General features: G+C 48.5%; 1 protein-coding gene across 1 annotated transcript; it reads right to left on the bottom strand.

Moving 5' to 3' along the window:
• Positions 1-10960: 10960 nt before the first annotated feature.
• Positions 10961-26354, bottom strand: IL36RN (interleukin 36 receptor antagonist; the record flags this gene model as incomplete). Its single annotated transcript, XM_081068420.1, is given in 9 exon segments — positions 10961-11023; positions 11027-11041; positions 11045-11172; positions 11246-11377; positions 12357-12380; positions 12383-12441; positions 13641-13684; positions 24671-24692; positions 26257-26354. Coding segments are annotated over 9 exon segments (585 nt in total).
• Positions 26355-26739: the final 385 nt, after the last annotated feature.

Here is a 26739-nt window from a genome sequence, read left to right as displayed (position 1 = left end):
ATTGATGTTTACTTGGTCTGCTATGCTTCTCACAGTCAGGCAATAATTTTGACTCACAATTCAATGAATTTTTGCAATGTTTTCATCATTTCTGCTTGGTACTGGCCGCCCTGACCTCTCTTCATTAGTGACACATTTTCTCTCCTCAGAAAAGTGTTTAATCCATTTTTACACTGCCATTTTCTTCATGGCATTATCCCTATAAACTTGGACTAACATGTCCTGGATTTCATTTCCACTCGTGCCAAGTTTAACAAGAAATTTAATGTTTGTTCGTTGCTCTAATTCAAGCTCAGATTTTCTCGTGATGGCACACAAAAACATGCAACAACAATAATGAACGCCACTCAGAAAGACATCGCCACGCATTGACAGAAACACCGCTGTGAGACACTGATATAGCAAGTTATGAAACCTTCCCGAGCTGTTTGTCCAGTGCAGCCAATGGAAGCGCATGCTGGCAAGTTCGTGAATGTAATCGTCATGCCTCGTATCTCTGTCCCCAAGAAGGGCCCCCTTCTCCTCTGTTCCTGTCCGTGCCTAGAACCACCACACAGCCAGAGAAGCATCCCTCAGCTGACACCAAAGCTAGAAATTTGCTTATTGACTTTATTCTGCATCTGTTCACCAAGACCTGCCAGCCCTGCCTCCTTCCCAGGCCCACATCCTCTCCGTGCTCCCAGGACACTCAGCTCTCTGCTGGGTTAGGGGTGAGCAGCCCGCGCAGGGAGGCCTGTGAGAGGCTGTGACAGCCTTCACTCTCCAGGCAGCAGCCAGAAGCACTGTGTTCGGAGGTGTACCGGACACATCATTCCCCTGCTTGAAGTCTCTCATGGGGACCCTGTGCTGGCCTCCTGCTAAGACCAGGCTTCTAGCATGCCGGAATCCTGCCTAGAGCCACATCTGTCCCTCACCTCATTTCCTTGTGCTCTTGGCTCCAAGCACCTGTGGCTCCTTGGAGTGAATTTGCAAAAGGCTTCCTTTCCTGGTTTTATTGTCATTGGCCAGACAGTCATTAGAAACACTAGCTTTTTAAGCACAGGGCGATTTACTGTCAGCTCTTACAGCGTTGCTATCTCCAAAGCTATGGTACTAACATGTGGGTGCTGTCCTGAGCCTGCAGAGAGCCCTACCTAGTCATATGCAGTGACCTGTGCTCATTTGTGCACACAGGGAACTGAACATGCAGGTCTCTGCCCCCATGGCTCATGGTCCAGGGCCACAAAGAAGACATTGCTAAGAGACCAGCACCTGCTGACAACAGAGAGCCTGTGTGAGTGGACTGGGCTTTCCTACTCCCATGTTCTCCTGTCAGGAGCCCTTTAGAGCAGCGGCTCCTGTCCCTCCACTAAGTCATTGGCCAGCTTAGGAAGTGCCATCTGCAAGCGACAACAGAAGTGCACCTAAAGGACAACACTGTAAGGGGAGACACTAGACCTCCAGGACAGGACAGATCAACCTTGAACCGGCACCCAAAGGCCACGCCCCATCCCACCAGCCCCTGTCCTGCCTGGTGGAGTACGGTCTAGCCAATTCTCAGAACCAACTTCCCCATGTCTCCACACGGGCCACCCCGAGTGTGCATGGGGAGGTACTGGCTGACCAACAGCCTCCCAGTGACCATGATTTTCCATGACCTTCTGTGACTAATGAGCCCAGCAGAGAGTGATACGTTGGTCACATTTGTGGCACATGCCTTTGTAGGAGAATTATGTTTTGATTGTCAACTTCGTGTTTTAGTGATTCCTGTTTAGTCTTGGAAACACACATATGAGTGTCACGTGCACTGACCAGTGTTCAGTTTCCACAGGATTGATCCTGGAGCAGGTTAAGCTCAGTGCACTGGATCCTCGGTCCCCACAGAATCTCCTGGGGGCTTCTTGGAAATCAGGTGCCTGGGCTCAGCTCCGCACATTTATATCAGCCAGTTCAAGGCGAGGACCCAGAAATCTTCATTTTAAACCATCTGATCCTCATATAAAGAGGTGGGGGGAATTTGAGAACCTGTGGCACACCGAAGGCAAATTGCCACCTAACAATAAACTCGCCTGTCTGTCCACAGTGTGGCCAGCGTCTTCTGACTTGTACGATGTGCAAGGGACATAGCCTGCTCTTGAGAATACGTGAAAGTGGTCTCTGGTTTTTCTCTCAGTTCACATCTGCACTTAGAGGCACTCGGAGCTGTTGACTCGGCTGTCACTGTGGACTCCACACTGAATCCAGGGCTCTGGGTGCAGGGACGGGGGCACAGAGTGTGAGGGGCAGTTCTTGAGCTCCAGAAGGCTGGGAGGGGGAGGCGGGAGGTTGAACCTCATGCATATCTCCCAGCATGGAATCAAAAGTAGGACCCAGCAGATACACACAGGCAGGCGGGAAGGAAAGCACAGGTCCCTTTGTCACTGTAAAGTTGCCGGAGCACCGGAGGTTAGCTCTCTGAGACCAAAGGGACTTCTGTCCTTCGGAACCTAGTTTTGGGCCACAGACCCCTGGTTTTCTGACATTCCACCTCCACTCGTCTGGGTCTGTGCAATGCTGGTGTGCGACTGTGTCCAAAGGGGGCCCGACGTCCAAGGGCAGGAGGAGAGAGCAAACCTGCCCTTCCTCCACCTTTCATCCTGTTGGGGCCTCAGCGGTGGATGAGGCCCACCTTGGGGGTCTGCTCACTCTGTCACTGATTTAGGGCTAATCTCTTCCAGACACACCCAGAGATTCTGTGCCAGCTCTCCAGGCGTCCCTCAGCCCATCAAGCCAACACAATAAGTAACCATCGCAATGACAATGACCCATCTTCCCCATAAGCCCACAGGCATACCCTGGAACTGTTCCCTGGGACCAGTCTGCAATCCTCAGAGCAGAAAGGCCATGTGACCAGGCTGGTGTTTGTACCTCGTGGCTCAGAACATGAGCGGGAAATGTCTCATGTAGCTGAGCCTCACTCCAGCGTCCTTTGTCTCTCACCTGCTATGGCCAGAGCCTGGGCTGGGCATCCCCCAGGTTGAAGGGGATGAGGGTGGGATCAGAGGACTCACTGCAGTGTCACTGTCACAGGGAGGAGGGACCACGCCACTGACAAAATGCACAAAACCTAAGAGAGTGTGTTTATGTCTCTTCCCTCCCAGGTTGTGAGGTCCTGGGGCACAGGGCCCTGTCCCTCCTGTTTGGGGTCCTAGGATACTGCTGCCGGGAAAGGAAGGAGTCTGTGATGGGCACATGTGCTGTAGAGGCGGAAACGTGGGGCACAGGGCTGACACCAACGACAGGAACCAAGGGGACTTCCGTGTACTTGCTCACACCTCAGCCCTACAAAGGCTGTGGACCTTGATCTTTGTCGCCACCTGCAGGCTGAAGGCCACACTGCAGGTTCCTGGCGCTGGCGAGCTTGGGGTGTAGACTTGACAAAGCACTGGGGAACGCTTTTGGTTAAGCAAATGTGTAACACAACTGGCAATGCCAGTGCTTCTGACCAAGATAACAACCTTTCTCTTTATGCTCTTGTTCATGTCTGTCCTGTCCATTCTGAAATGTTCGCGTGTTTTAGCAGAATGGCACCCCATCAGAGTTTTCTTCCTCACTTTCACTTTTCCTTCCTAAATCTGAGTTTACACTGGCCTGAGAGCGCCCCGCATTGCGCAGCCGGTGGGGTTGTGTGTTACATGGTGAGAGCAGCAGTCTGCACCGCCTACAATAACGTGCGGCAGGATCATGAGACGAAACTGGGATCAAAAGGGAACGTGACCGAATCCTGGTTGGAATGGCACAGAGAGCCCTGAAGCGTCACTCTCTCCTATGACGCTGCCCCTGAGATTCCTGCAATAAAGACAGCTCTCTGCATATCAACCACTGCCCGTTCTGCAGCCTACAGTGCACACAGAGCACATGTGCACACAGCACACACACACCCAGACACTCATGCACACACATATGCACACATAGCATGTGTACACATGAACACAGGCACTCACGTACACACAGCACACACACACCCAGACACCCATGCACACAACATACATGTGTACACAGGTGGACACATGTTCATACATGCACACACATACACATGCACATACAGCACACACACGTGCTCATGAGCCCACACATATATGTGTGCAGTAACACCCATGCAGCCACACTCAGAACTTCCTTCAGGCCTGTATGTGGCCATCTCCTGTGCCTGGACCATCCTGAGCTGCCCACACCTCCCAGTTTCTCACCTGGCAGCCCCCTCACAGAGAGGGTAGCACACTGCATTCCAATCACCTGCCTGCTGTCTCTGGCTCTGACCTTCCAGTTCACTCTAACATGTAAATGGTGAGTAAGAACCGAAGCGTGCCTCTCCCGGATTTTATGTAATAATAGCTCTGACAGGCTGCTATGGTCACCAGGGAGGAAGAGAAATTTAAGGGACAAAACTTGGAAAGTGGAATCTCTAAACTGCAGCTGTCAGAAGTTACTTCCACCTCTTACCCTGGAATCCCCAGGCCCAGAACACCCATCGTTATTTCTACCAGAACCTGGCAGGCTCCCCGAGTGCTGGTTGCAGGGTCCTGCAGTCATTCTGTGGAAAGCAGTTTGTGAGTGCTGGCTTTTCTTCATAGCACCTGGTCTTCCCACCCAGACCGTGTCTTTGCAACGTAGGGATGTGTCTTCTAAAGTGTACCCTCTTCCTCTCTGGAGCACTAACACGGAACTGGCATATATCAGATGCTCTAAAGGTTTTCACTTAAGTGTAGAACTTGACCCAACTCACCTTGGCTGGCCCTTGTCTTCTGAGCTGTGCCCACGGCCACCCACACCTCCTCCACTCTTGGGCGCCGCTCAAGTTGGGTCACATTGAGTGACTGTGAATGAAGGAGACGAGCAGCCATGGGAAGGGATGGGTCAAGTCAATCTTGTACCAGGACACCAATCCTGACCCCAGGTCAACACCAAGCAGAAGTCGGGTGGGGGAGGAGGGCGCCAAGGTGAGCTGACCGAAGCTCTGCTGGGTCCCTTGCTGACCTTGGGGCATGGCCCCTCCAGACCTCTTGGGGACAGTCCACCCTCCTGCTCAAGGAATCACAGTCAGGCCCCATCTGCCTTCTTTCCAAATTTTTAGCAACTGCACAGCCACCAGCCCTGGGTCACAGCCACATGGATGACTTGCTTGTCCCAGATGTGCTGGGGGCTGTTGGTCATCACACCCTTACTCATTCTCTTCCTGGAACACCCCTCCCCTCTGTGTCTGGAAAACTGCTTTTTCCTCAAAGCCCAGGTTACACGTCCTTACATTTGTGGTGCCTGTGCGGCCCCTTCTGTCAGCACCACCCCCTTACTGCAGTGGCCTCTGTCCCCTTGCTATCATAGCTACAGATGAACCACAGTTGCACAGAACACGTCCTCAGAAAGCACAGAGTTGGCCTGACAGGTAAACGCCAGCCCACGGAGAGGTGGGCACTAGACTATTAGAGCCACGATGCCCAGCAGCTCTCCTCTGTGCAAAATCGCCTGCTTGCTCCCCAAGCACTTAGAATGACCCGAAGCCACTGAGGCAGCCCGGTGGGCTTGCCCACCTCCTCACCCCTCCATCACCCTCCAGGCTCCAGCTCCCAACTTCCGTGGCCATCAGAACACCCAGCTCCGTCCTGTCCCAGGGCCTGTGCTTTGCTGCTCCTCCCCCCACCCCACTCCTTTCTGTCCTTCAGCCTCAGCTCACATGTCCCCTCCTCAAAACAGTAGAGTCACCTCCCTGACCATCCTCTCGGTCACCATGAACAGCCACCACCCTCACACTTCATCAGGTAAGTTGCTTGTGTTTGTTTCCTTATTTGTTTATTTGCTTGCTTAGTGCTTTCCCTTGGGAGCTTGGTTTGCTGTCCCATTCTGCCCCCAGCTCCTGGAGTGTGCAGCACACATGTTGTGGAAGGCACTGGGATCCGACAGGCATGCAGCAGATAACCTCACTCCTCTTCGTGCAGTTCCCCACCTGTCAGATAGGATGAAGAGTTTGCCTTGCAGTGTCATTCTGGATGCGACCAACTGCCCTGAGATGGACACCCTGGCCCACAGCCGCCGTTGGGAAGGTGAGCGGTTATATGGCCAGCAGCCCACCATTCTAGCCAACGCCATGGGCTCTGCTCTCGCTGGAGGATCCTCAGCTGCTGCCTGCCCTTTCTCGCTGTCACCAGAGGCAGGATGGGAGGGGAGAGCCTGTGGTACCTGGAGCCTGGGCACAAGCCAGTGGACGGAGGCCCTAGGGCTCATTTGCACAGCGGTGGCCCACACTGGGGTCTCCCTGTAGGAGCTGGCCATCCCTCGTGTACAGAGCCTGCTGCCCTGAATCCTTAGTGCTAGAAGAGGAGGGCAGTGCTGATGGCCGCACCCTTGCGCCCCATGCTGATGGCTGCACTACATGGGGCGGGGGGTGAGAAGGAGGGCTCCACCCCACCTGGGAGAAGTAAGGGCCAGGTCTTGGGCTGTAAGGCTTCCTGGGCCCGTCAGGCTGCGCCTCCCTTACCAGGCGTGTGTGCTGCCAGAGCCTCCAGTGCAGTAAGGGCACCCGTACCTCCTGTGTCAATGCACGGTGGGGCAGCCCCTTTCGACCCTCTTCTGCAGAAACTTCCTCATGATGCTGAGTTTTCTAAAATTGGGGCAAGCCCAGAAAACCGGGGTCCAGGGAGCCGTGCCCAGGTTTTCTGGGCTTGCCCCAATTTTTCTAGGTATTTATTCTCGTTAGTAAAGGGATCAACTGAGTGTATAATGAAATATAATTTGCTTTTCACATATTTTAAAGACTTTTTCATAGAAGAAAATCTACAAATTGGGAAAAACAATCCTATGTGACGGTAAGTATGCCACACGGCGCTTGCCCAGGCAGGTGAGCTCTGTGGCACCCAGGTCACGGGTGCCAAGTGCCGACAGCTGGAGCAGGTCTGATGACAGTCACTGGGCTTGGCGGCAGTTCTCAGGATGGGCCTGGCAGGGTGAGTATGTCCCTGGGCTGGGGAGGAACCTGGTGAGCAAGCGTTTTCGACATCGAAGCCCTGAGGCTCACTAGCTCCTGGCCTGGCTGGTTTCAAAAATGTTCATCAGCCGTCTCAGGCCTGGGGAGCCCGCCTTATTTCCCAGGGCAGGGCCTCTGGGCCACTGCCTCTGCTGCCAGGACACTTTCCTTCTCAACAGCTAATTAAGTGTTACCAGGAGAATGACATTGAACACCTTGGCTCTTCGTTGTTTTGAAGGAATGAATTCAAACAAGAGACAGAAATTTATGCAGCATGAAAGCAGAAGTTTAAGAGTAAAAGAAAGTACACTCCGAGATGTGGAGCAGCCTAACCCAAGGGAGAGAAGCAGCCTCGCCTTACATTGCGTGAGGGCTTTTGTTTCTATGGGTAGGATTGCCTCCCCCTCGCCCTCCTCTTGTCTCTTTCTGCCTGGTCCTCTGGCATTTAGCAACGCTTTTCTTTGATTTAGGGACATGTATAAACACATCCCCTTTGATTTAGAGGCATGGGTACACACATCCCCTTGGTTTGGGGCCTGTGTAAACACATCCTTTATGAGCATGTGTAACCTGGAAGCCTGCTGGGCCAATGAGGTGGTGGTGACAAACAGGACAGGTGACAAGCAGGATGTCTTCTTCTCTTAACAATGCATTCCTTTGATTTGGGGGCATGGGTACACATGTCCCCTTGATCATGGGGGATATGTAAACACATCTCTTAGGGGGGTGTGAAACCTGGAGTCCTATTGGGCTAGTGAGATATCGATGGTCCTAACAAACAGCATGTGTCCCCCTTCTCTTGACTTCTAACAACAATCTCTTTGATTTAGAGGTACGTGTGACCCTGGGGTCCTGCTGGGCAGCTGACAGGTGTCTTGACCCAAGTAGGAGCTGTGGTGAGGGGCTTTCTAATTGGGGTTAAATTTCTCCTTCTACTCATTTCTATCATTAATACCCTATCATTAATACCCTTAGCTGATGACTATAGGAGTTGAAAGCAGGTTCACTTCTGCAATAAAAAATAAAAGTCTGAAGAGCTGAGCCACCAGGACCTTGTGTAACACACTGACCAGCAACAGGCTACTTGGAGAGCTGAATCTAGAGTGTGGCATCTGCTTTGTCACCTGCATGTTTTGGACATGTGTCCTGCCTTCCAGCCAAGTGGTAACTCCCTGGGCCCCCGACTGGCCCCCAAGTCAGGACAGGACGGGCATCGTAGGATAGGCACCCAGAGGGCAGTCTACTTCATTTTCATCAAGTTTCATCTCCATCCTCAAGGGGCTGGAGGTAGTTTATAGCAAAAGTCATGACAGTGAAGAGTAAACTGTAAGCAAACACCCAAATTTTGGAGAAGGTTAAACGCAGGTGAGACGCAGAAGCCCAGGCTGGGAGTAAAGACCACAGAGACCACACACAAAGGTGTCACTGAGACTCAGCATTGTCTCTGAGCTTTCCGAGAAGATGGAACACACAGAGAATGTGCAGTCTGAGCCCTGGCTCTGGTGACATCAGGGAATTCGTTTAAACTCTTCGAGCCTCAGTTTCCAGACCTATCAAATGGACTTCATAACAAGCCCTCATAGATTTCTCAGGATGGAGGCAAGACAGCACGATGACCGGCAGTTTGCAGGGTGCTCAGGAAGGAGACGTTGCTGTTGGGGTGGTGACTGAGCCGCATTTCTAAGGTGAGAAATGCACCTTGTCCCTCTGACTCAGCCTCCTTCCCTCTCCGTGTCACCCTGGGCCCCTGAGGACTGACACGTGGGGAGGGAGCACAGCCCTGCACTCAGACGCTGCTGGTCCTTGCTGAGGGGAAGGGGAGAAGGGTCATCAGAGGAGGAGGGCATGGGCAGGGCAGCAGACGCCTGTACGTCCCAAACCCCAGTCACAGGCTGAAGGGTCTGCCAGGCCGCTGATTCATAGCTGGGCTCCAGCATCCGCCGAGGTCTCCCCAGCCCCACACCTACCAGGAGCTCCAGCCGCTGTCACTGGGGCCATCTTGGAACAAGTGAGCTTGTGATCGTGTCCTGGGAAGCCGAAGAACCCTCAAACCCGTGAGCCAGGGACACTGCCCAGGGCTGAGCCTGGGTGGGTGGGCAGGAGCCTCACAGCTGTCACCATGTCTCTGCCCAGCTCTAGAATCAGGAGCGTGGCCGTTTCACCCCCATCGGCCCAGATTTACTGTCAAGCCAATGCCACTTCTCTGTGGGCATTAAATCCCCTGCAGGCATGGAATTTCTTCTTGTCTTCCCAGTGGGACACTCAGGGCTGGCTTTGATTGCCCTGCCTCAAATGTCACCCGTCCTCACTGCCATTCACACGGACCTTTGGCGTTTGGATCACTGAACAGCGAACCCTCAGGCTGAATATCTAGTTCTACCATATTAATTATCAGCTCAGAGTAACAACTCAGACATATGAAGTTGGCTTCTATACTCAGTGAACATGCGTGCTCCTCCCGGGCAGGGCACGGGGCCGTGCAGCAGACTGGACCAGCGAGGCTGTGTTCTGTGCTCAGTGCTGCTCGCAGTTTGTCTTGCCACCCTGGAAAGGCCCCTTTGTCCCTGGGCCTCCAACTTCCTGTCATTGGAATGAGGGTCTGGGCAGGGCAGTACTTTTCAAAACTGCGTTTCACAATGAAATGTTACACAGAAACCTGATGGAAGCTGTGGGGACAGTGCTTCCTCCTAGCCGACCCTTGGCCGTGGGCCGTAGCCCTTGCTGCAGCACAATTCTGGTCTCTGCCTCCGTCCCCACGTGGCCTTCTGCCCTGGGCCTCCTCTGAGTCTCTGTGTGTCCTCTCCTCCTCGCACAAGGATAGCAGGCCAGTCGGAGGGAGGGCGACACAATGTACCACGACCGCTTTGCTGATTGTACCCACACAGGCCTATGTGCAAGTGAGACCTGAACAACTTAAGGTTCCCAGGACACAAATTTGAGGGGACACTAGTCACCCAGTGCAGGAGACCCTTACAAAAGAAACGACAGCGTCAGGGGGCCATGGTCACTGCAGGCTAAGTGCAGGAGACTCCAGCTCATGACCCGGCACACCCTCCTGCATAGGCATCAAGCTCATTCTATCTCATTTCTTCCGCCACCGCAGAGCAGTCCACTGCAGATGTCACCTCCGGAAGGCAGAGCAGAGTACAACCAGAAACAATGTTTGTTGTGCTCACCTCAAGACTAATTCTTCTGACTACGACACAAGTCATCCACTGTCACCGTCAAACAATAAGCATGTACAAATAAATAAAAAGAACAGAAAGAAAAGTCCCCTAACATACCAGCACCCAAGCCCTCCTAAACTGGAGTAAGCTCTTTCAGACTTTTTTTCTGTACAGAAATATACAGAGAGGTGTTTTTTAATTAAAATAGAATTACAAGGCATGCCATTTTGTAACTTACTCTTGTCACTTAATAGGTCACGAGTATCTTTCCAAGTGAGTAGACTCCGAGTCTTGGATCTTAATTGTCCCCCGGGTCTCAGAAGGAGTGTCATGCTGCCCACCCTTGGTCTTCTGAGCTGGAGCCACCTTCTGGGGACCACCACCCTCTTCTATCCACGGTGAGCATGAGTGGGGATGGAAGGGACACATACAATGGCAGCCAAATTGAAAGGAATGGGGGGGCTGGGCCTTGGGTCCCCAACTCTGTGATTACCTTCCTCTCCTGCACGGGGGTGAATGACAGAACCTCAGATGGATAGCTGGTGGTCCTAATAGGCTCAACTGGGGACGGGCTGGTCTGAAGAATCTCCCCACGTACCACCCGACCCTGAGGAATCTTTTCATGTCATGTGGTTTTTACAAGTTCCACAACAGTGGAGCAACCCAGCAGGGGGAGACTGGGCTAAGCCCCAGATCTCAGGGTTCCCCTAACTGGGAACTGGGAGGGGACAGTTACTTTGTGCCCAGCCAGTCGGATGTGGCCTGGGAGCGAGTGGGGGTAGTCACCTGGGAGCCGGCCAGCACTGCCTTAGTCACACTACTGGACGTAGAAGTCTGTGATGGGGTGGCCCAAACCAGTGTCACCTGGGAGCTGGGTGCGTCAAAGAGGCTGGTCAGCCTAGGGTGCCATGCACAGGAACCTGCCCAGGAAGGCAGTCGACTCGAAGCTGGAGGTGAGCCCTGTGCCCCGCTGGTAGAAGGTGAAACCCCCGGACTCCTTGGGGCTGCGGTAACGCTCCATGATATCCACTGGTTGCGAGAGTGGTGGCTGGGGCCTGGTTCCAGCGTCTGAGGCTCGGTGAAGCGGGATGCCTCACAGGACTCGCCTCTAGTTTCAGAGCTCCTTCCTGCCCAGTCCCACACGACAGGCACTGGCTCCCTCCCTGGATACCCAGGATGAGTGAGGACAGGTTGATGTCCGGAAACTGACTGGGGACAGCGCTCATCTGCTCCCCTAGAGTAAGGATGCCAATGCAGGGGCATTGCCCACCTCCCGCCCCTCCTATCGTTGCCTCTGGGGAGGAGGTCTCAGCAGCTGCCACATGGAGAAGGGTGGTCTCCTGCCAGCTGGGCCAGCAAACGTCAAGGCACAGAGCACACTGTGCCACCTCTCAACCCCACGCCCACCTCTTTGTCCAGGGTCCAATCTTTATGTCTTTCCCAGTGTCACGGAGATCTCAGCTCCTCCTATAACCACCTCCCCAACCCTGTGGCCTCTCCTGAGTTGTTTACATGATTTTCTACCTCCTGTGGGATTCCTGAGAATAAGAGTGCCAACCCCCCACATAAGCACGCATGCACACACTCTTCTACATGCACACATGCGTGCACACACACACACACTGCACACACAGATCCATGCACACATGTACACATGTACACATACTCTTGTACATACACATGTGTGTACACACGCACGGCCTCACAGAGCACCTGTCTGGCCCCAGCATCCAGTGAGAATGTCCCAGGTGGGAACGTTGTGCTGTTTTAGAATACAGGCTTGTCACTCTGGGTGTGGGGGACAGGATGAGTAAGCACCAGGCTGGATGGTGCCACCAGCTCTCAGGGTCCCACCACCCTGAGTGACTGGGGTCCCCAAAGAGCAGAGGGGACCCAGGATAAAGGGGCAGAAGCCCACTCCCACAGGGTAATAAAGGCACAGCGAGCCTGCTCAGTTCTTCCTCAGCACTGGGTCCCAGGATAGGGAATGTGTGACCTATGTGCCCTATGGGGGAAGGACACTCACTCACCGTGGAAAATTTCCCACCTTTGCAGAGGCACCAGGAGGCTCTGGGGTATCTCGCTTTGCTGGAAGGTCTGTCTATCCTCGCTCAGAGCCTGGTGTCAGGTGGCCATCTGCGGTGTGGGGCCTGGCCTTGCATGACTGTCCTAAGCCCCCTCAGAGTATAGCAAGGGCCCTATGTGCCACCCACCTTTCACAACCTTGCCTGCGTGATCCCTCCAGCCAATAGCTGGTTGTAGTGCAGGTGAAGCACCTTCTGGGCTGTCTCCTTCATGCTGGAAATCAGGACAATGATAGGCAGGGAGGGTGGGTATCCAGCTTGCCCCCTCCAGACTCCCCCAGTCCTAGGCACTGCCTCCCTTTCCTCCTGCTGTGCTGGAAAGAGCCCCACTGGGCTCAGCCTGACCTGGGGGTGGGGATGGGGGGCAGCCCCACAGCCAGCCCCTGGGTTTGAAATGGACCCTTCTCCCTACTCCATCTTTTTTATAGGAAGCAGTTCCTCTGTGTGTCGTCCTGGAAAGTCAGAGTCCTGGGTCCTCGCCTGGCTCTGCCACCATTGCTGTTGTCACAGCAGACAACTGTGCCCACTTATAAGCTAAGAGGATGAGTCAGACAATGCCAGCTTCTTCCAGATTATACTCTGATCTTCCTTTGTCACTGAAGACACCAAGAGGCATTTACTTCCACTCTCCACACAGCCCCCACTAAGTTAAGAATTTCTTTAACTCTAAAATTCTTTCATCTTAATTTTCACGTGTATTTCGCATCTGTGAGCTATTGTTTTTCTGGAGCCCTGTGAGGAACACTCTGCAGGGCGTCTCCCCAGACATTACACGGAGGAAGTACACACTGGCTCAGTGCTGCGTCAACACAAACAAGTCTCTACCTCAAAGACCCTCATGTGCCGAATTGTTCGGTGGTCCTCTTACAAGGAGCCACAAAAAGCAGGTTTTCCCACATTTGCTTGATCAGGGAGCCCCACTGTGAAAGGCAACTTGCAGGATTGGGGTTCCATACGAGACCCTTTGGGCAAAGCTGTTCTAGACTCAGACTTCAGTGACAACAAGGCCTCCTCTCATTCACAGAGGTGACGTCCAGAGCCGAGTGCCCGGTCAGCGCACACCCTAGGACATACAGGCCAACGGACTGAACAATCCTATTGCTACTGTGTGTCCCAAAGAGCAGCTGGGGGCAGTGAGCAGAGGGCTGAAGTGATGTCAGGTCACGTCAGTGGGAGCCACAGCAGGACATCGGTCAGTCTTCTGACTTCCACTCTCACTGTGACACGTGAGGCTGCAGCTCCACACAGGTGACTCACCTGTTCCCCACGAGGGGCCACCTGACTGAAGAGGCTAGAAGCAGTCCTCCTAGGGCAGCGGGGGGCTGCTGCCAATTGCCCAGCTGCTCACCCCTCCCGGAAAAGGCTGGGCAGTTGCCCACCTAGTACTCCCTCCCCTGAAGCTCAGACACTGACCGGAAGCACAGGGCCCCACTCAAGCCCCACTCAGGACTGCACTGCTGTGAAGTAACAGAAAACCGTAGGTGGGGACAGGCTGAGCTGGTCAGGCCTGGGTACCAACGGCCACCCGGCACCCCAACCTGTGAACAGCCCTCTCAGAGTGGGGTTCTAGGTCTGGGGTCAGGAGGGAGCCCTGACTTGCTGAGGAGGATGCAGCGAGCTACCCAGGGACACCTGAGACACTTCTTCGTCCTGGTGGTGTCTGCCTGCTCCTCTGGGGACCAGGATACGGACGCCCTTTAATTATGTGCTAGGGAGGGGTCCTGAAACTGACACATATGGGAGGAACAGGGCTTCTCAGGTGACCTCATGCCACCCTGACCTCCAGGAACACTCTGCTCATCACCTCTCCCTGGGAAGGAAGGTTCTAGAGACTTCCTGGGGGTTCCTATCTCCTCCTGAGCACAACAGGGCCTTCCAGACCCCAGGGCTGCTCTCTCCCAGACCCAGCTCAAGGACCTTAAAACAACCCCTCCTCCCACCCTCCTCTCCCTCCTCGCCCTCCTCCCACCCTCCCCTCCTTCTGCTCCCTCCCCACTACTGCCTTACCTCTCCCCTCTCCTCCTTCCCCTCCCTCTCCCTCAGGCCTATGGCAGGTGCTGGAGGTGCAGCTCTCTGCTCAGAGGATTTTAGTCTTCATACTCATTGCAGAAAAACCTGAAAGTCCAGATTGGCAAAGGAGAAAGCCTGAGACTTTCAGCGCACAACCAAGACCCATAAACAGAGCTTTCCCTCTAGACGTGGACACAGACACGCATGACCCCTATGACTCTCACACAGACACACACGACTCCCACGGCTCTCACATGACCACATTGCAGGACCTGCGCTTTCTCCCACCTGCTCTTCCTGGAGCTAAGCAGCGGGATACTTTCCACACCAAACAGACTGACCGTGTCATCACATTCAGTAACTATATTTCATTAAGGACATGCCGTGCCATTTATTTATAGCCAGCAGTTATTCTTAGTCCTTATATCACTACAATTATTTGCTGTTGAATGTCATGTGTGATGGACATCTGTGTATCAGCACCTTGACTCACGTGTCTGATGATTTCCTTAGAAATAAAATCTGTCTCACACAATTTATGATTGATCTTTCTTTAGTCGCTAGTTGGTAAAATAAAATTCATGTGGTTTTTAACGTTCTTTATACTCTCTGTGCTGGATCCATGAAAGGCATGGGTCTGCACGTAATAACAAACAATTTAACTACATCATGACGACCACTGATAACATCATGACAAGCACTGATTTACTGGGAAGATATAATCTTAGAGAAATTGTGTTCAGGCTTATGGGCTAAAAAGTCCCCAAAGCGTTCAAGAATAAATATAATTCAAGTTGTTCGAAGGATAGAAAATAACCTATCATTCACATTAAGCCACGACTGTGATCAACGCCTTCCAGGAAAATAACAAACGTAGAGGCCGCCTTATGCAAAACTATTAAGTTGACCATAACTGACCAAATAAAAACGATACTGATAAAATAGCTGCAAAAAAATTAACAAACCCACCCCTCACCCCCCAAAAGAAAATAAATTGCAGGAGCTAGACTATAGGCAAAGTGTTTTCCAGCAAACACATGTTTATTTGCAAAGTGATCATAGAGAAGCGATTTGTCTCACCTGGAAGGTGAAATGCCATCTGCCCAGGCTGCCTCCTCTGAGCTCCTGACCCCAGTGAATTTCACATGTGCCCACAGGTCACTGTCCGGCTTCACAACGCTCCTACCTCATTCTTCCTGACAAGGAAAAATACCAGAACATGCCCCCCCATGGAGGGAGTTGAAGATGCGGGCAGGTGTCATCCAGCTCTGTCTGCACTTCACTAAGAACAGACACAGAATGAATGGGTGAGAGGAGAAGGTGGGAGTGGGAAAGAGTAAATAAACCCATAGACAAAAATTCTCCACACTTGACAGCAAGACAAAGTGATGAATGTGTGTGCTTTCCATGTCCTGCTGTAGCATGTCAGGGCACCTTTGTTTGACATTAATTACTATGGATGAGATACCAGACTCTGTGAAGTTAGATGTGAACTAAGAGAAGGTTGATAATTTGTGGACTATTTCTGCCTGATAGAAATGATAGCCCCCCCCCAAAAAAAAGAAATGCTAGCCCCAAAGAGCACAGCTTTACTGTCTTGCAATTCATTAAGCATTTTATTTAATCTAAGTGAGCCAACCTATCCCACAGTTCTCTCCGCTGTTCTGAATTACTTGTGGTTCAGCTTTGTCATCTGCTGGCCTCTTCATTCATTATAATGATAAATCTTTGACACAGGCTCACTGTGCATTTGTGTTAGTCACAGTTTGGACATTCTGGAAATTAAACTGGCCTAAGACAGTGTTATTTCACTTCAAACTCACACAGCCTGTGTGGTGGTTTTAAATTGTCACAAATTATCTGATAGTCAAGCTTGAGTGTGAGCTGCACTCAGCAATGTGCTCTGAAGAACAAGGGGCCTGGTGCAGCTGACAGTGTGCCCCATCCAAGGTCACATCATAAAGGGCACTGCAGCCTCGTGCTTGGTCTTTCCCGGGCCACTCACCCAGGGAGAAGCCCTCTGCCATGTCCCCAGGATGCCCGGGTGGCCTGTGGAGAGGCCCCTGTGAGAGAGTGGACTTGGACAAGGCCCCGCTAGGCCCCCACCGACAAAGCCGTGACCGACATCTGCAACCTCATGAAAAGCCCGAGCCAGACCCCCAGCAGTGCCGCTGCTCTGACTCCTGATTCTGAGAACCCATGAAATGACAAGGCCTTGCTCAGTCTGGGGTGTTTGTTACTCACCAGTAGGTACCAACCACACCTTGTTCTCACCAGGGACATTTTCTCCTCCTGCTGTCTTTTCCGTCTCCAGAGTCTTCAGTGCACACCCTTCCTTCTTAGTGAAATCTCAATTCTTCATGGACCTGACAACCATAGAGGTGCCCCGAAGCTATCCCAGCCTTCAGAGGGGTGAGAGTGGGACAGCAGATGGGGACTCGCTCACACGCACAGCCACACCTATTTAGTGTGAAAGCATGAGTTCACAAACACCTCATTATAGTAAAATAGTCACCTTTACGGGAAAGGTAAACTGAACAGTAACTGAAGTAACCAGTGTTCACTGTGTCCCCACAACTGTGTTTGGTGATTTTGCCTGAACTTTCTCATTGTATGCTCAGGACTGCCCTATGTGTTACTATTATCTCTGGTCTCTGGTGTGCAAACTAAACATAAAGACATTAATTATGTTGCCTGATGTTAGTAAGACCAGGAATTAGTGTCACAACCAAATCTGGGAAACCTCACTCTAAAGCTAACAACCCTGAGACACACCACCCAGTGACAGTGATCCTTTCTTTTTTTTCTCTCTTTTTTTAAATTAAAGTTTATTGGGGTGACAATTGTTAGTAAAATTACATAGGTTTCAGGTGTACAATTCTGTATTACATCATCTATAAATCCCATTGTGTGTTCACCACCCAGAGTCAGTTCTCCTTCCATCACCGTATATTTGATCCCCCTTACCCTCATCTCGCACACCCACCCCCCCTTACCCTCTGGTAACCACTAAACTATTGTCTGTGTCTATGAGTTTTTGTTTCTCATTTGTTTGCCTTGTTCTTTTGCTGTTTTTGGTTTATATACCACATATCAGTGAAATCATAGGGTTCTCTGCTTTTTCTGTCTGACTTATTTCACTTAGCATTATACTCTCAAGATCCATCCATGTTGTCACAAATGTTCCTATATCATCTTTTCTTACCACCGAATAGTATTCCATTGTGTATATATACTACAACTTCTTTATCTATTCATCTATCGAAGGACATTTTGGTTGTTTCCATGTTTTGGCCACCGTAAACAAAGCTGCAATGAACATTGGAGCACACGTGTCTTTATGGATAAATGTTTTCAGATTGTTTGGGTAGATACCTAGGAGAGGGATTGCTGCATCATATGGTAATTCTATTCGTAATTTTTTGAGGACCCTCCATACTGCCTTCCATAGCGGCTGCACCAGTCTGCATTCCCACAAACAGTATATGAGGGTTCCTTTTTCTCCACAGCCTCTCCAACACTTGTTGCTATTTGTCTTGTTGATGATAGCCATTCTGACTGGGGTGAGGTGATATCTCATTGTGGTTTTCATTTGCATTTCTCTGATGATTAGTGATGTTGAGCATTTTTTCATATGTCTATTTGTCATTTGTATGTCCTCTTTGGAGAAATATCTCTTCAGGTCCTCTGCCCATTTTTCAATTGGGTTGTTTGTTTTTTTGTTGTTGAGCTTCATGAGTTCCTAGTATATTTTGGATATTAGCCCTTTATCGGAGGCACTGTTTGCAAAAATCTTCTCACATTCAGTTGGCTGCCTCTTTATTTTGTCGATAGTTTTTTTGCTGTGCAGAAGCTTTTAAGTTTGATATAGTCCCATTCGTTTATTTTAGCTTTTACTTCCATTGCCTTTGGAGTCAAATTCATAAAATGCTCTTTGAACCCAAGGTCCATAAGTTTAGTACCTATATTTTCTTCAATACAGTTTATTGTGTCAGGTCTTATGCTTAAGTCTTTGATCCATTTTGAATTAATTTTGGTACATGGTGACAGATAACAGTCCAGTTTCATTCTTTTGCACATAGCTATCCAATTCTCCCAGCACCATTTATTGAAGAGGCTGTCTTTTCTCCATTGCATGTTTTTAGCTTCTTTGTCAAAAACTATCTGTCCATATTTATGTGGTTTTATTTCTGGGTTCTCATATCTATTCCATTGGTCTATGTGTCTGTTTTTCTGCCAATACCATGCTGTTTTGGTTATTGTAGGCCTGCAGTACAAGCTAAAGTCAGGCAGTGTGATACCTCCAGCGTTGTTCCTTTTCCTTAGGATTGCTTTGGCTGTTTGGGGTCTTTTGCGGTTCCAAGCATATCTGATGACTTTTTTGTTCTATTTCTTTAAAAAATACCATTGGGATTTTGATGGGAATTGCATTAAATTTGTATATCGCTTTGTGTTATATGGCCATTTTAACTATGTTGATTCTTCCAATCCGTGAGCATGGAATGTCTTCCCATTTCTTTGTGTCTTCTTCAATTTCTTTCAAAAATGTCTTATAGTTTTCAGCATATAAATCCTTCACATCCTTGGTTAAGTTTATTCCCAGGTAATTTATTATTTTTGCTGCAGTTGCAAAAGGAATTTATTTTTCATTTTCTGAGATTTCATTGTTAGTATATAGGAATGCAATGGACTTTTGTTCGTTATTTTGTAGCCAGCAACTTTACTGTATTCATTCATTGTTTCTAACAGCTTTTTGGTGGAGTCTTTAGGGTTTTCTATATATAGCATCATGTCATCTGCAAAGAGTGACAATTTAACTTCTTCATTCCCAATTTGGATGCTTTTTATTTCTTTCTCTTGCCTGATTGCTCTGGCGAGGACTTCCAACACTATGTTGAAAAGCGAAGGTGATAGGGGACAGCCCTGTTGTGTTCCTGAACGTAGAGCAAAGGGCTTCAGTTTTTCACTGTTAATTATTAGATTAGCTGAGGGTTTGTCATATATGACCTTTATTATGTTAAGGTAGTTTCCTCCTATACCTATTTTATTAAGTGTTAGGTATTCATCATAAATGGATGTTGTATCGTGTAAAACGCTTTTTCTTCCTCACTTGATATCATATGATTTTTGTCCTTTATTTTGTTTATGTGATGTATCACATTGATGGATTTGCATATGTTGAACCATCCTTGTGCCCCTGGGATAAACCCCACTTGGTCGTGATGAATAATCTTTTTAATGTATGGTTGCATTGATTTGCTAGAATTCTGCTTAGGATTTTGCATCTGTATTCATCAGAGATATTGGTCTGTAGTTCTCTTTTTTTGTGTTGTCCTTACCTGGTTTTGGTATCAGGGTAATGTTGGCCTCATAAAATGAGTTAGGGAGTACTGTCTCTTCTTCAATATTTTAGAAGAGTTTGAGCAGGATTGGTATTAGATCCTCTTTGAAGGTTTGGTAGAATTCACTAGTGAAGCCATCTGGTTCTGGACTTTTATTTTTGAGAAGGATTCCAATGACTGATTCCATTTCCTGACTGGTGATCGGTCTATTTAGATTTTCTAATTCTTCATGGTTCAGCCTTGGAAGGCTATATATTTCTAAGAACTTGTCCATTTCTTTGAGTTATTTAATTTGGTGGCATATAGTCCTTCATAGTATTCTTGGATGATCCTTTCTATTTCTGTGGTGTCCGTGATAACTTCCTCGTTTTCATTTCTGATTTTGTTTATTAGTGTTTTTTCTCTTTTTATCTTAGTGAGTCTAGTCAAGGGTTTGTCAATTTTGCTAATCTTTTCAAAGAACCAGCACCTCATATTAATTTTTTCTATTGTCTATTTGTTCTCTGTTTCGTTTAATTCTGCTCTGATTTTTATTATTTCCTTTCTTCTGCTGACCTTGGGTTTCATGTGTTCTTCTTTTTATAGTTCTTTAAGGTGTAACATGAGGTTATTTATGTGGGATTCTTCTTGTTTCTTGAGATAGGCCTGTATATAAATTTCCCTTTTTAAACTGTTTTCACTGTATCCCCCAAATTTTGGTAGGATGTATTTTCATTCTCATTTGTCTCTATGTGTCTTGATCTCTTACTTTTTTCTTTGACCCGGTCGTTCTTTAAAAGTATGTTGTTTAATCTCCATGTATTTCTGGTTTTTCCTACTTTTTTTTTTTTTTTTTTTTTGCAGTTGATATCCAATTTCGAAGCCTTGTGATCAGAGAATATGCTTGGTATCATTCAATCTTCTTAAATTTGCTGAGGCTGATTTTATGTCCCAATATATGGTCTATCCTTGAGAATGTTCCATGTACACTAGAAAAGAATGTATATTCTGATGTTTTAGGATGAAGTGCTCTATATATGTCAATTATGTCCAATTCATCTAATGTGTCATTTAGGGCTGCTATTTCGTTATTTATTTTCTGTTTGGATGATCTATCCATAGCTGTCAATGATGTATTTAAGTCCCCTAGTATAATTGCGTTTTGGTCAATTTCTCCCTTTAGTTCTGTTAGTAGTTGCTTGGTATATTTTGGTGCTCCCTGATTGGGGGCATAAATATTGATGACTGTTATGTCTTCTTGTTGTATAGTCCCCTTTACCATTATGAAATGTCCATCTTTGTCTCTTGTTACCTTTTTCACCCTGAAGTCTGTTTCATCTGATATCATTATGGCTACACATGATTTTCTCTGGGTACCATTTGCTTGGAGTGTCAATTTCCACCCTTTCACTTTGAGCCTATACTTGTCTTTGTAGCTGAGATGCGTCTCTTGGAGAAAACATATGGTTGGGTTTAGTTTTCTAATCCAATCTGCTACTCTGTGCCTTTTTATTGGTGAGTTCAGTCCATTTACATTTAGGGTGATTATTGATATGTGAGGATTTCCTATCATTCTAGCTTTAGTTTTCTAGTAAGACTATATCTCCATTGGTTTTTTTTTTTTGAATTTTTGTTGCTGTCTATTATTTCTGTGTGGTGGTATTCTACAATTATTCCCTCTGTTTCTTCTTTTAGTACAGTATATATTTAAATTCTGGATTTTTTTTTGAGTGGTTACCCTTAAGTTAATGTTAAAAAGTTTGATATTTATTTATTTTAGGGGGGAGGGCTTGCATTTTATTGCTAGGTGATGGAAGGAGAACTGACTCTGGGTGGTGAACACACAATGGGATTTATAGATGATGTAATAAAGAATTGTACACCTGAAAGCTATGTAATTTTACTAACAATTGTCACCCCAATAATTTTAAAAAAACCTTTGTGGCAGCAATCAAGATGAAGTATATTGATTAAAGTTTGATATTTAGAGTGTTTTATTTTCTTTATCATGCTTACTTTCTCCATTCCCATATTCCGGTTCAGGCCTTGCTCTCCCCCTTTTTACATTTTGGTTGCCACAAATTGTCCCTGTCGATGGTGGTCAAATAGCCTCCTTTGGTATTTCTTGTAGTACAGTTAGTGTGTTAGAAAATTTCTTCAGGTTCTGTGTGTCTGGAAAGGTCTTTATTCCTCCTTCATATCTAAAGGATACCTTTGCTGGGTATATTATTCTTGGCTCATAATTTCTCTCTTTCAATAGTTTCAATATTTGGTTCCACTGCCTCCTGGTTTGTAAAGTTTCTGCTGAAAAATCGGATGATAATCCAATGGCCTTTCCTTTGTAAGTTACCGTCTTCTTTTCCCTGGCTGCCTTGAGGATTCTTTCTTTGTCGTTGATTTTTGACAGCTTCAATACAATGTGGCTTGGACAAGGCCTGTGGGGTTGAGGTAATTAGGTCTTCTATTTGCTTCTTGGATTCGAGGATCCTGTTCTTTCCACAAATTTGGAAAGTTCTTATTGACTATTTGTTTGAATATACTCTCTGTTCCCTTCTCTCTTTCTTCTCCTTCTGGTATGTGCATTATTCTTATATTGTTCTTTCTGATGGAGTCAGAAAGTTCTTGTAGAGTTCTTTCATTTCTTTTAAGTCTCAAGTGTCTTTCTTCTTCCATCCGTGTCATTTCCAGATTTCTATCTTCAATGTCACTGATTCTTTCCTCTATCTGGTCAACTCAACTACCTAAGCTGGCTATTTCATTCTTCATATCTTCTATTGAGTTGTTAATCTCTAGAAGTTCTATTTTGTTCTTTTTTAAAATTTCAGTCTCTTTGGTAGAATGTTCATTTGTTCTTTGATTGTGTTTCTGATTTTATTAAACTGCCGTTCTGTGTTTTCTTGCATCTCGTTGAGTTTTTTCAGAACTGCAACCTTGAATTCTCTGTCATTTAAGTCACATATTTCCATATTGTTAAGGTCATTTCTAGAGACTTTTCTTTTTCTTTCTGAACTGTCTTGTTGCCTTGGTTAGTCATGGCCATTAATGATTTATTATTTCTCTTGCTGGATATCTACAGGAGTGGGTTTTGCAACAGGTTGATAGGAAGAGATCTTTCTTTTGTTTTCCAGTAGGTTTTTTTAGACTGTTTTTTATTTTCTATCTGACTGCAGCCTTTTATTCTCTCTCACACTGTAGTATTATGTCTTCTATGCACTATTCCAGCTTCTCACACAATGGAGGGATTCCCTGGAAGACGAGCTTCTCCTCTGTGAACAGTTCGCCTGTGTCACAGGGCACCACATCCGTGTGGGGATGCGGAGAGCTTTTGAAGTTCCAAAGCACTTTCTGCACCAGATTCAGAGCCCGTATGTTTCAGCAGTTCTGTTTACTCCTGCAGGGATCCTCCCAGATAGGTGGGGACAGGGGCGGAGTGGTTTGTGAGAGGTGGCCCAGAGCAATGGCGGTGACCACCACCACAGCCCGTCCTGCATCCACAGCTCCCTCCCCTTTGCTGGAACTAGTTGGGCTGTAAGTCTGTGTCTCTGGACCACAGTTCTCAGAACTGCAAATATTCTGTTCTTTTGATCTGACACTGCTACTGTTCCGCTTCTAGAACCGTGCAGGTGGGGGCGGGGCAAGCTCTGGGAGGGTAGGGAGGGGGCGGCTAGTCTCAGTGCCTAAGGCTTCCGTTCTCTGCTCGGCAGTGAGGGCTTAAACCACCCTTTTCAGGCTTCTTCCCTCAGTCTTTGCTCTGAGGTCTCTGCCATGAGCGTTAGGTTCAGCCGTGTTATATGCTTTCCCCTCAGCCCTGTGGGCCACAAGTGGAACTACCACAGCTGTGGTAGTTCTTGGATGCAGTGAGCTCAGAGCACCAAACCAGGACTGCATCCTGTGCCCGTGTGGCCCCATCTCTGCACTTCTCCCTTCCCTCTTCCCCCAGCTCGTGCAGTTTGCCCACCTTTAGGTGATTTCAGTAGTGTGCCTCTTAGTCTTGCCTGCTGTTGCACAGGGAGTCTGTGGAGTTATAGTTGTTCAATTTGTTGTAAATTCCAGAGGCCCACCGCACGCCACCATTTTTATGACATCACTCCAACAGTGATCCTTTCACAGTCTGCGTCTGATTTTGTCGTGTGTCTGACAAAAAGCCCTGTCTTCACCATGTTGTATGGTCCACAAAACCAGGCTCCCAGTAGCTTTTGGCCTCTGCTTTCACCTCCCATGCAGCAACCTCAACCACATGGGCCTCCTGCTCCTGGTGCAGGACCTTTGCACTGGCTGTCCATCTGCCTGGAGCTCTTGTCCAGGATGCCACATGGCTCACCTCCTGGCCTCCTAAAGTCTTGGCTACAATGTCACCTTCTCCGTGAGACCTAACTCACTTAGCGTCACGGGGACAGGAGGAGACAGAGGCTGTGAAGAGCCAGGTCAGCATTTAGCACAGACCCACAGACATCTGTCCCCTTTCCCCCATGTGTTCCCTCCTACAGTCCTCCCAGGACACTGAGAATGTGGCAGAGGCAAGTTTACATTGACCTAAGTCTGAGGTTTGTTGGAGACCAGGCACATGCCTGCATGGCTCATATGCCACCAGCCTGGCTGCATGACTGCAGAGAGCCCTGTAGGGTCTTCAAGTCACATACAAGGAAGGTTGATGTTTGCTGCACGCTTGCTGTGTCTGGTGCTCTCTCAAAGCTGGATGGCCTTGTGCACAGTCCTGTGAGATACAGGTAAGACAAACTAGGTTTGGGGAGGGTCCCCCACCCCAGGTACAGATTAATAAAAGACAGACGATACTGGCGTCCTGGCAGTTGAACCCTGGGACTCACCCTCTGTCCCAACTGTGAAGTGTGATGCGTCTGGACTCAGAAGTAGGGGGTGGAGGGCAGAGAAGGTGGGGACCACCACCAGGAGCTCCAGTGCAGGGACAACCAAGGTTGCCTTCGGGAAAGACCACGGGAACCAGCAGACTTGATCCAGAGACACAGACAGGGTGTGACACACTTGAGATGAAGAAAACCCTCCACTCCCTGGGGTGACTGGAGATGCAGAACACCCAGCATGGGCCATGAGGCCTCCGGGGAGCTGCCCACACACAGAGACCTCCTGCCCCACCTCCAGGTACATGCTGGGGTCACTGTGGGGAGCAACATAGGAGAGGCACCACCAGGCTCAGGACACACATTACATGGAGGCAAGGACCCTGTGAAATCACAGAAGCCATGTTCAGTGAGACGTACTTGCTGGGTTCCAGGGTGGTGAGCTGGGAGGGCACCTCACGAGATGGGGTGAGGCTTGGAGGTGTGTAATAGCCATGGGCAGTTTCTGCTGACTGAGTCACGAAGGGCAGGGCCAGCTGTTTCCCTTGTGTGCACCACAGAGGCCTCATGGCCTGGAGAGTCCTCCTTGGCCATGGGGTTTGGCCATTGCTGGACCTCTGTCCCCAGAGCTAGGTGTTGAAGCAGCCTGGAGCTGGGTGTGCAATCAAGCAGAGCAAACATGGGCAGTCCGGAAGCCTCTGTCTTGTGACCTCGGACTCCCTTTACCTCCATGGACTTGCAGCTCTGTCTCTGCTCAGAAAGAATTCCAGGTCCTCCCAGGTTTCCCCTCCAATTATTGGGGTCTCACTGCTTTAAAATCATCGTTTCATAGGTTTTTATCTTTTTCCTTGTTTTTAGTAGATTCAGGTGAGGCATTCATTTGGTTCTTGTTACCCCATCTTTCTGGAAGCAGATATACAGAAACCAATTTTCACGTACTGAGGGGTCTCAGAGTCACTTCTGCGTGATGTGGATGAACCAGACCCAATGTGCCTGATGAGCGAGTCTTGTCATGATTCACTGTGTGGCTGGAGACACATAATCCACAGGCAGAGGGAGCCATTGCTAGATCACAGTGAGGGTACAAGTGACAATTGCAATAGATGTAGTCTTCTGGTACAAGAGTGGCACTCAGGTATGGAGAGACAAACACACTCAGGTGGTGCCTGCTTTTGGCCTGTTATTGCCTAGTGGGGACAGGCTATGTTCACTGTCACATCCAAGGGGAGTATGGACAGGCATCATTGGGCTGGGATCTAGGGGTTGGCCAACTTTCTCTGTAAAGGGCCAAATAGTAAACATTTTAGGTTTTGTCAGCAATATGGTCTCTGTGACAACTATTCATGCTTTTTGTTTGATTTATTCTTTTCTTTGTTACATTGAATTTTCTACTAATGTGTTAGAGCCATACAATCTTATTTTTATTCTTCTATTAGTTAACTTAAATTTTTGACACACATATTCAAACTCATTCTTTTCTCTAAAAATTCATGATTATTTGTTATTCAGCATGCTATATTCTATAAGACAACTTGGTATTAATTTTATGTGCTTTAAATAAATTAGATTTTTATTTCTTAGAAGAAGTGAGGGATTAAAATATCCAGGTCAGTTTAGAGGGATTAAGATATCCAGGTCGGGGCAGGGACCCAAGTCTCCCCTTGTCTCCTCTGCTTACATGGAAGAGGAGTTTTGGGGACGAGGAATGGATGCCGTGACATTACAGTAAGTGTTAACAGCTGGGGGTCATCCAAGTCAGGTCTCCTTCCTTACCCTGAATCATCTAGGATTGCACAAATGTTACTTTCACTCAGCGGTATACCCAATGAAATAAAACGTCCATGTCCCAGCACTTCTCTCCTTAGCTGCACAACCACTCACCTTAAGCTGCAAAGTCGGATGGCCCTGAATTTCCGCACAGAAGAGGCAGAGGTCGACACCCTTGAGTCCCAGGTATAGTAGGCTGCCCTTTTGTTCATCGTGGGACTCTGTGTCTGTGCATGGTACTGAGCAAATAGTGACTGGAACAGAGACAAGAACAGGTGTTTGGCTCCAAGCAACGGGACACCTGCCTGACACATGGCTGCTCCTCCCACCAGGGTGCTGACCAGCCAGGCTCCCCAGTGAGCCACGTGGTACAAATCCTGTGTCATGAGCTGACACCCATTCTCTTTTCCCTCCTTAGTTTAGACCAGGGGTCAGCACACTCTGCCCCATAGGCTTATTCTGACCCACCAACTGGTTCTGTACCGTCTTTGAGCTAAGAATGTTTTTTTTACATTTTTAAATGGATGAAATAAATTTTAAAAATAATATTTCATAGCAGTGAAATGTATATGAAATTTAAATTTTAGTGTCTATGAG

Source organism: Rhinolophus hipposideros (genome assembly GCF_964194185.1).
Source record: "Rhinolophus hipposideros genome assembly, chromosome: 12".
Taxonomy (NCBI): domain Eukaryota; kingdom Metazoa; phylum Chordata; class Mammalia; order Chiroptera; family Rhinolophidae; genus Rhinolophus; species Rhinolophus hipposideros.
The sequence above is the reverse complement of the archived record's forward strand: the minus strand, read 5'-3'. Positions and strand labels throughout refer to the sequence as shown.